This window comes from Babylonia areolata, chromosome 18, assembly GCF_041734735.1.
Source record: "Babylonia areolata isolate BAREFJ2019XMU chromosome 18, ASM4173473v1, whole genome shotgun sequence".
Lineage (NCBI taxonomy): Eukaryota > Metazoa > Mollusca > Gastropoda > Neogastropoda > Buccinidae > Babylonia > Babylonia areolata.
The window spans coordinates 72,011,174-72,021,173 of NC_134893.1; the positions used below are offsets into that span (position 1 = coordinate 72,011,174).

A 10,000-nucleotide genomic window follows, 5' to 3' on the forward strand; every position below is an offset into this window, starting at 1 on the left:
CCCTCCAGCATGTCTCTCCCTTCCTCTCTTTCTCCATCTCTGCAACCCTCCCCCCTCTCTCTCCCTTTCCCCACTTCTCCCGTCCTCCCGCTCTCTCCATACCTATTTTACTGTAACTTGTGTGCATGTGCCTATGAAGAAGCAAGAGACAAAGTATTTGAGTATTGAGGTCTGTGTGATATTCTGTCCTGTGTTTGTGATAGAAAATTGGGGGTGGGGGGGGGGGGGGGGAATGGGGATTGATGAGGCATTTTGTCATTTGCTGTCTAGAATGGGAACGAAACTATAGAAGAGAATAGAGAGAGAGAGAGGAAGAAAGAGAGAGAGAGAAATAAAAAGACAGTTATTGAATATCGGGAAGCTTTTTCCCTGCCCCACATCATCTCTCTCTCTCTCTGTCTCTCTTTCTCATGTTAACTCTCATGTTAAGATCAAAAAGCAGTGGTGGGGTGAACTGCAATATTCTCATGTCACCTTGTGTAAAGGTCTAGAAGGAACATAAAGGGTAAGTCACACACATACATGGCTGCAGAATGGTGTATGACATGAAGTGATGATGAATGGTGTTGTGTGATTTTCAGACTGATGGGAACACAGATATGTAGCTCACTAGCTGCAGCATGGTTTATCATACATAAACTTTATGACATGAAGTGTTGATGAAGGTTGTCGTGTGATTGCAGACTGATGGGAATGCTGGGTTCCTACGTGCGGCCAGGGATGGGAACCTACAGGAGGTGTTGGAGTACCTGAAGGGGAGCACCGACATCAACACCAGCAACCCTGTAAGCCTCACTTTGGACTTTTGCCACCCCCCAAAAATGGAGTATGGCTGCCTTCAGGGTGGGGTAAAAATGTTCATACATGTAAAAAGCCCACTCGTGTACATGTGAGTGAACATGGGAGTTGCAGCCCATGAATGAAAAAGTTGCAGCCCATGAATGCAAAAGTTGCAGCCCATGAATGCAAAAGAAGTCTTTTGCCACACCTTGTTACTGGCACAGCTTTAACCCATTCGACCCAAGGGATTTTACAGCCTTGGCAAAACCCTCTGACTTACTGATGCAGAAAAACAAACAAAATAGACTAAAATTTAGTGGCTAAGAGTGGACCGGGCAAAGAGGGGTCTTTTCACTGTTAGCCGCGTGAAATTTGGCCAAGCAGAGCAAACCGATAGGCCTGGTTTACATCAGTTTAACATGGTAAGTATATGTATCACCAAACATGGAGTATAATACAAACTCCTCCTGTTGACATGTAAATGAAGAGAGAGGGGGGTGGGGGAAATGAAAGATGGTATTCTGTACATGTGTGTGTTTCTCAGTATATTTACATCTGTACATTGCATATTTTAAGTTGAGATATCATCGTCTTACTCAGGATTGTTCAGTGGATTCTTTTTTCTTTTTATCAATGTTTGCATCATTTGTTCATGTGTGTGTGCACACATGCATGTGTGTGTGTGCTTATAATAATAATAATAATAATAATAATGGTATTTATTTAGTGCTGAATCTTGTGCAGAGACAAATCAAAGCGCTTTCGCACCAGTCACTCACATGCATGCATAACTCACTGTAGAAACTAAAGACAAGGAAGGGCAGGCAAGGGAGGTTATTTTGGGAAGAGGTGGGTTTTAAGGCCAGACTTGAAAGAGCTGAGTGTGGAGACTTGACGAAGCGAAAGAGGAAGTTCATTCCAAATGCAAGGTCCAGAGACAGAAAGAACGGCGGCCAACAGTCGAGTGTTTGAATCTGGGTATGCGTAAACAGAGTGGATCCGAAGCTGATCATAGTGAGCAAGATGGAGTGTAGAGGTGAAGACAGCCGCAGAGATAGGAAGGGGCAGTTTTGTGAATGCATCTATAACATAGAGTGCTGATCTTGTACTTTATTCAGTGTGAGACAGGGTGCCAGTGGAGATGTTGCAAAAGAGGAGTGATGTGCTTAGATCTTTTCTTTCTGAGGACGAGTTGGGCAGCTTATGCGTTTGTGCATGAGTTTGTGGTGTGAATCTGTATGAGTGGCTGCATGTGCTGGTATGTTGTTTATGTGGATGAATGTAGATGTTTTTCCTTGAGAGAGCCCAAGAGAGTGTGAATTTGTATGTGCATAAAAAAATACTTGAAAAAATGCTTGGCTGTGTAAAAGCCATAGTTTTCTATAAGTGAACAATATTATGCTTTTATGTAATATCAGTTCTTCATAAGTGAAACAGCATATATTTTATGTTGCAAATATGTAGGGCAAACAGTTCTTTAAAAGGGCTGTTGCATTTTTGATTTATGTGTATTGCTACACCATGTAAAATTGCCATTCTTTACAGTGGTGTGGTGTGTGTGTAAAATATGGGTGTTGTGTGCAGAATGGACTGAATGCTCTGCACCTGGCCTCTAAGGAAGGTCACCTGAACATTGTGAATGAACTGCTGAAGCGAGGTGCCAATGTGGAGGCTGCCACTAAGGTCTGTACGTGTGTGTGCTCCCTGTGTTTTGAATATAGAACTTGTACAACCAACATGAAAAGTTTGTGCTTTAATTCTTCAGTCACCGATATGTGTGACGGGACATTAAACAAAATTCCTCCTCCTTTGTGCTTTAAAATTTGGGACTGTCATCTGATATGTGGACAGCACTTTCCCTGTGTCAGTGCTTGTTTCTTTGAAAATGCTTGGGTTATAACAATGGAGTTGAGCTGCCCACTCATGTTTAGCATACCTTTATGAAATCTCTTGCATCATTTTGGGATCCCCAAGCATGAGGTGGAAACATAGATTTTTTTAAAGGTAATCTGTTTGTTACCATTATTTCTTCGGGTTTTTTTTGGGATTAATTTTATTATGTTGTTTTTCTCCTATTCCTTACTTCATCCTTCATGGGCTGCCTTGGGAAGTCATTGGATTGTCTCTCCCTGCTATGATTAAGAACAACGGTAAACTATGAGTGGTGTCCCTTGATCACTTCCCATTGAGGTTGACAGGTCACTGCCAATGCTGGGATACCTGAGGAGTCCACAGGGAACAAAACTGCAGTCATACCAGGCACACAGTTTGCTCTCCCTCACAGAAAATTGAAATGGCCCCCATTCACAGTCTTTGAAGGATTTCTGTAGTTATTCTTGCATAAATTTCCCTTTTTAATCTTTGCAACGTTATTTTTAAATAATGAGAGAGTTGTTACCTGCACTTGTTTTCCTCCACTTTGAGGTTGTACAAATATGTGTGTGTGTGTGTGTGTGTGTGTGTTTGATGTCCTCTTCAGTTGCATATAAATGTTTGTAATGTTCTCTTGACTTGAATGTGCTGTTTGTAACAGTGTACGTGAAGTGCCTGATGACTGTGCTGTGCTGTGTGGTGTGTACAGAAAGGGAACACGGCCCTGCACATTGCGTCACTGGCAGGCCATGAGCACATCGTCAAGGTGCTGGTTGACAACGGGGCTCACGTCAACCTGCAGGCACAGGTCAGTACCTTGCTGCTGAGTGGGCATCACCTGAGGGTTAGGATTGTCAGAACACAGGGCAGCAGCCACAAAGTCTGTCATGTTTGTTTAATGTGGTTGGAGTTTATTTGGTTGGACAGTCCTGATATGGTCCTGTGCCATTTGGTTGGACGCGCCATTACAGTCTGTCATTGTTGATAATTTCCAGTCTGAACCCGTTAAAATTGAACATGGAGTCCCACAGGGATCTGTTTTAGGCCCAGTGCTCTTCACACTGTACACTGCTCCTCTCGCTGAAATTATCAACCGCCATAATGTCAGTCATCATTCTTACGCTGATGACACTCAACTCCAGAAGAGTGATACACCTGAAAAACTGTTGTCGCTCTTGCAAGAAACATCTAACTGCTTCCTGGATATTCAAAATTGGATGACTCTAAATAAGTTACAATTGAACGCGGACAAAACTGAAGCAATGATCATAGGAACTAAACAAAAACTCTCTTCCATTACAACTAATACAATCAAACTTGGCAGTACATCCATCCCTCTGTCCACTTCAGTCAGGAACCTCGGCGTTGTCCTTGACAACACACTGTCCATGCAAACATTTATCAATCAGACATGTCAATCCTGCTACTGTCAACTGCGGCGCATCAGTTCCATCCGGAAATATCTGTCCACTGACGCAACATCTAGACTTGTCGTTTCTCTCATTCTCTCTCGCCTTGACTACTGTAACTCTCTATTGTCTGGTTTGCCTGCTTCATCCATTCAGTCCCTTCAGCGCATACAAAATTCTGCTGCCCGACTCGTCCTCAGAAAGAAAAGATCTGAGCACACCACTCCTCTTTTGCAACATCTCCACTGGCTCCCTGTCTCACACCGAATAAAGTACAAGATCAGCACTCTATGCTACAAATGTATTCACAAATCAGCCCCTTCCTATCTCTGTGCCTGCCTTCACCTCTACACACCATCTCGCTCACTACGATCAGCTTCGGATCCACTCCACTTACATATACCCAGATTCAAACTCTCGACTGTTGGCCACCGTTCTTTCTCTGTCTCTGGACCTTGCAATTGGAATGAACTTCCTCTTTCGCTTCGTCAAATCTCCACACTCAGCTCTTTCAAGTCTGGCCTTAAAACCCACCTCTTCCCAAAGTAGCCTCCCTTCCCTGCCTCTTCCTTGTCTTTTTAGTTTTTTTTCAGTTTTAGAGTTATGCTTGCGTGAGAATGACTGGTGCGAAAGCGCTTTGATTTGTTTATGCACAAGATTTAGCGCTATACAAATACCATTATTATTATTATTATTATTATTACATATCTCTGTTCTGTTGATCCATGCATGTTTTGTGTGTGTGTGCGTGTGTGTGTGTGTGTGCATGTGTGCGTGTGTATGAGTGTGTGAGAGAGAGAGAGAGAGAGTGTGTGTTTCTGACTGAGATTGTTGTAAAGCTCTCTGAGTTTTTAGAGTACTATTGTTGTTATTATTGTTGTTTTGTCCTTGTTATAATAATTAATTAATTTTATTGATATTTTGATTGCAGGCTGGCTTCACTCCCCTGTACATGGCGGCGCAGGAAGGTCACTCTGGGGTCGTGGGCTTCCTTCTCTCCAACGGGGGCAACCAGAGTTTGGCTACAGAGGTTAGCTGCGAGAAAGAGATAGAGTCTGGCTGTAGAGGTCAGCCGTGAGAACACTGAACACTGAAATGTTTGTCATTAGCTGTAAAGCTCTAGTGACATAGTAGGTACTAATCAGAACAAAGGAGAAGGAGAGAGAGTCTGACTATGGGGGTTTAAGTATGAGAGAGAAAGAGAGGGGGGAGGGGGGAGAAACGGAATGAAACAAAACTTTATTTAACCAGAGTATTGAAATAAGCAACTATACGTTTTTTTTTCCAACCCAGCCCTGGGGTGAGGGAGAGAAAGAGAGAGGGAGGGAGGGAGAGAGACAGAGAACAAATGAGAACAATAATTCTTTGTTTTAATGAGGGAAGTGGAATAAACAATCATTTGCTTGTTTACAAATGGGGCATTAGTAACGCTGAAATGTTTCTACTTTACGGTTTTACTTTGACTAACAAAAGGAAGAAAAAAAGTTTTTATTTACTGTATATTATGAATGTTTTTTCTTTTCTTTTGTTCATCACATTATTTTGCTCATAACTCTGTGAAGAGTCACTGGCGTGCCACACTTCTTTTGTTCATCACATTATTTTGCTCATAACTCTGTGAAGAGTCACTGGCGTGCCACACAGAACCAGATTCCTTTCGGTCTGTCAGTTTATTTCAAAGCCTGGGTCTCTGCAAATGATTTTCATGTCCTTTCTGCAGTGTTGTCTGTCAGTATTGCATGCTTTGACACCTCCCTGAAACTGACTCAGAAACCTGTTTTGTTAGGCACCTGGAGCAGTTTTTCTTGATAGTGTGCGGTATAAGTATCCATTTTTATTATTATTATTATTATTATTATTGTTATTATTATTTTTTTTTAACCATAAACCGCTTCATCTTCATCCATTTGACTACCACAGTTATCAAGTTCATTACTCTGCAGCTTAAGGGTGTTTTGTCAAGTTGTGAAAAAGGTTTAGGATAGAAAGAAAAAAGGCCTAAACAGTGAGAATAAAAACCTGTCAAGGATAGCTTCTCTAAGTGGGTTTTACCGGCAGGCGCACCTTCACTTTTCGCCCTTTTGCTGCAGGATGGCTTCACTCCCCTGGCGGTGGCGCTGCAGCAGGGTCATGACCGGGTGGTGAGCGTGCTGCTGGAACACGACACCAAGGGCAAGGTCAGGCTGCCCGCGCTGCACATCGCTGCCAAGAAGGACGACGTCAAGTCCGCTGCGCTGCTCCTGCAGAACGAGCAGAACAACGTGGACAATCAGACCAAGGTGAGGGTCGTTGTGCTCTGTGACCTGTCAAGAGGTCAGCTTGATTTACATGGTGTGCTGAAAAACTTCCTTTTTTAGTTTGTGTGTTCTCTGCCCTGATGGGGTCAACTTGATTTACACTGGGTGCTGAACAAAACTTTCACTCTTAGGTTGTGTGTTCATTGCTCCACCACCACAGAAACACACACAGAGGTAGAAACAACAAGAGGCTATTAATAAAATGCTGGCACTGCAGACAACATACTCACACACTAGCGCATGCACGCACTCGCAAACATGCTCATAATGCAACTGATTTAGAAAGGTTAAAAAAACAACAACAAAAAACGGTGCATGACTTTGAATTTGAAGAAATATGTATTTAGTGCCTTAAAAAAAGGAAAAAAAACGCGAGAGAAGACGTTTTGCTAATGTTTTTAGGGATTGAATTCCAATAATAAGCAGCAGCAGATCTTAAGGCTTGCTGACCATATCTCTTTGTTTTAAATGTTTGTTGGCCTGGGAACATCATTAGACATCTTGAAGCAGATCTCAGGGTTGTGAAAGTGAAGGATACACAGAGGGAGATTTTCTGTATTGCTGTGACAGGTGCTGCTTCTTAGTCTAGAAATATTTGATCTGGTCACATTCGTTTATTTATTTATAGTCTGTTCATCTAAGATGATGATATTTGACTGAATTGATCTGGTCAGAAATATAAATCTGTTACTTTGAAAGCTGTGAAAACCATTCCATACTCAGCCAAGTTCAGATGCTGCCATCCCCAATTTAACAAACAAACAAAAAAAACACCACCTTTGTAGCAGAGTCCATTTCTTCAATCCCGAAACAATTGGTCTGATCAGTAGGAAATGTATTAACTTTGAAAATCATTCCATCCTCATGAGTATGACATTTGTTGACTTGAAAAAAATGATATTGAGTGTTGTTTGTGAGCAACTTTTCATTTAATGACATTTTGTTGTAATGAGAAACTGACAGTCTGGTCCAATCTCATTTTAATAGATTTGTATCACTGACAAACAAAATTTTGACTTGATAGTTGAAAACTGAAATAGTTGAGACATTTTAGAAAATTTCTTGATCTGTGGATGAATGTATGTATGTATGTGTATATACATATATATGTGTGTGTGTGTGTGTGTGTGTGTGTGTAATTGTTTGTTTTGTTCTTACTTGATGAAGAGATAATGTCTTGACAGAGATGATGATGACGATGATATTTTAAATGTTTCCCATCCTGCTTGTACTGTTTCTCCCTTTCCCCACAATTGCTGTTAATGCTGTGAGTGTTTGATGCCACACAAAATGTCAGGTTGGTTAGACAACAGTGTTAACCTCATTGTCTTGACCTCTGTTGTCATTTTTCATGCTTCTGATAGAGTGGAGGTCTTGTTAACGATACCACCAAGGTTTGTCCCGGTGTTAGATGTTTTTACAACTTTTGCGTCATAGTGTTGTCTGCGCAAGTTGTGTCAGTTTCAGTGCAGCATTTATTATGTTTTCTTTCCAATGAAATTATTTATTTGTGTGTTTTGGTCACCTAGTTATTTGGTTTTTATTTGTTACTTCTTGATTTACAGTTTAGATGCATGGTCTTATCTGACTTGCCACATTTATGATAGCTGGCTACTTTAGCACACTTGTGTGCACATATGATATATACTCATGTGGACACAGAAGTGTTTGCATGAAAGATCCTTACATGCACTCGGATACACAGGCACATCAATACACATGCATGCATGTATATATAAATTTTCACATGATACGCATGTACACACGCATATTCATGCACATTCAAGTGCACACAGACATAGACACACACAAACACAGGCATACATGCACACACTCATGAACACTCACACAAATGCAAGCACATTCATGCATGCAGGCACGCACACACATGCATGCGCACATGCTCACACACATGCAGGTGCACACGCTCACACACATGCACACACACGCACGTGCGCATTCACATACACACACACACACACACAAAATATCGCTTTCATGCATTTTTGCATGTGTGTGTGTGTGTGTGTGCACTCACACATGCACCCTCATTCTCACTCCTTTTTTATTTTACAATAGTCTGTGCTTTTTTTTATGTTTTTTTTTATATAAATTGTCTTAGGCTTTGGATGTCATTAAGTTTGCTTCACGTGGTTTTCATATGTACATTCATTTTCCTTTTTCTTTCTTTCCTTGTCAGTATTGTGGGATATATTGTTATGGTGATGGATTGTTGCTGGTAAAATGAGAAGTGATCATTATTTTTGAAATATGTAGTCCTTGTTTCAGTAAAATCTCTGTCAGTTCTTCCCTGTCTGTTACAGCCCGTTTTTTTTTTTTTCTCTCTCTCTTTCTCAGTGAAGTGTTTTCTTTTTATTTTCAGTTTCATGTTGTTCCACTTAAACTTAGTGTCGTGTAAGATCTTTTTGTCATATGCACTTTCTAATTTCCTTTTCTTTCTGTTGTTTGTCTCACTGTCATTTCTCTCCTGATTGCCAACCCCCACCCCTCTGCTCCCCACTTTCTCCCCACAACACGTGCACACACACACACACACACACACACACACACACACACACTCACACACACACAGCCGCACACACATTCTTTCTCTCTGTCTCTCCTTCTATCTCTCTGTCTTTCTCTGTTTCCCCCTCAGCTCTTTCCCCTCATTTTCTTCATCATCTCATCTCTTGCCACAATCCACCTCTACCTGGTGATTAAGACAAACAGTTTTTCTCTGTTTCTCTGTCTTGTTGGGCCCACGGCCCTTCCCTTTCTATCCATGTTTCTTGTTTGTCCACCCCTCAACATCTGTCAGATATGCGACAGTGTCTTCAAATTGATGTGTGTCATTGCTTTGGTCTTTTTGAGCATTTAAACACATGTATAAGATTTTAACTCCACAGTCTGCCGCCTCTCTTTCTCTGTCCCTGGACCTTACGCTTGGAATTAGCTCGCTCTCTTTCACGTCATCGAGTCCCTGCACTCAGCTCTTTCAACTCTGGCTGTAAAGAAAACTACCTCTTTTCAAATACACCCCTTTTCTTTTTTGCCCTCTCTCTTTCTAGCGTATGGTTCTCAGGCTTTCTATAATTTATATATTTATAAGTTTTGTATTTCATTCCTCTCAGTCAGAGTTATGCATGCGTGTGAATGACTAGTGTGAAAGCACAACATTCAGTGCTATGTAAATACTGGTATTATTATGAGTCTTGAGGTTTATGCTTGTTATTGGTTTTTGGCGTACAGAGTGGGTTCACTCCCCTGCACATCGCCAGTCACTATGGCAACACAAATGTCAGCAACCTGCTGATCCAGCGTGGGGCAGACGTCAACTACAAGGCTAAAGTGAGAACTATTATTACTTCTACTTCTACTGCTACTACTACTACTAATGCTGCACACATACACTCACAGGCAAGGACATACACAAACACACATACATGTATGAACAAATATACGACATAAAGACACATGTACAGACACACATATATATGATGAAAAAACATACATGAATGACATACGGATATACACGAATAACGTTCTGACACACATGTACAGTCAGGTATACACATGTATACACACGTACAGACAAATACATACGATGTATGGACACACACATAAGTACGCACATGTGTG

At 41.4% G+C, this 10,000-nt stretch overlaps 1 protein-coding gene across 42 annotated transcripts in view; it reads left to right on the forward strand.

Moving 5' to 3' along the window:
* Window positions 1-10,000, forward strand: part of LOC143293050 (uncharacterized) — a 192,214-nt gene that overhangs the window by 26,173 nt on the left and 156,041 nt on the right. For 41 of the 42 annotated variants that reach the window (XM_076603883.1, XM_076603881.1, XM_076603898.1 and 38 more), the window contains exons 2-8: window positions 684-785; window positions 2,365-2,463; window positions 3,362-3,460; window positions 4,993-5,091; window positions 6,152-6,340; window positions 7,723-7,752; window positions 9,611-9,709. In XM_076603883.1, the coding sequence (XP_076459998.1) occupies window positions 684-785; window positions 2,365-2,463; window positions 3,362-3,460; window positions 4,993-5,091; window positions 6,152-6,340; window positions 7,723-7,752; window positions 9,611-9,709 (717 nt within the window). The remainder of the gene's footprint in view (window positions 1-683; window positions 786-2,364; window positions 2,464-3,361; window positions 3,461-4,992; window positions 5,092-6,151; window positions 6,341-7,722; window positions 7,753-9,610; window positions 9,710-10,000) is intronic. The other variant, XM_076603887.1, reaches the window with a different exon arrangement.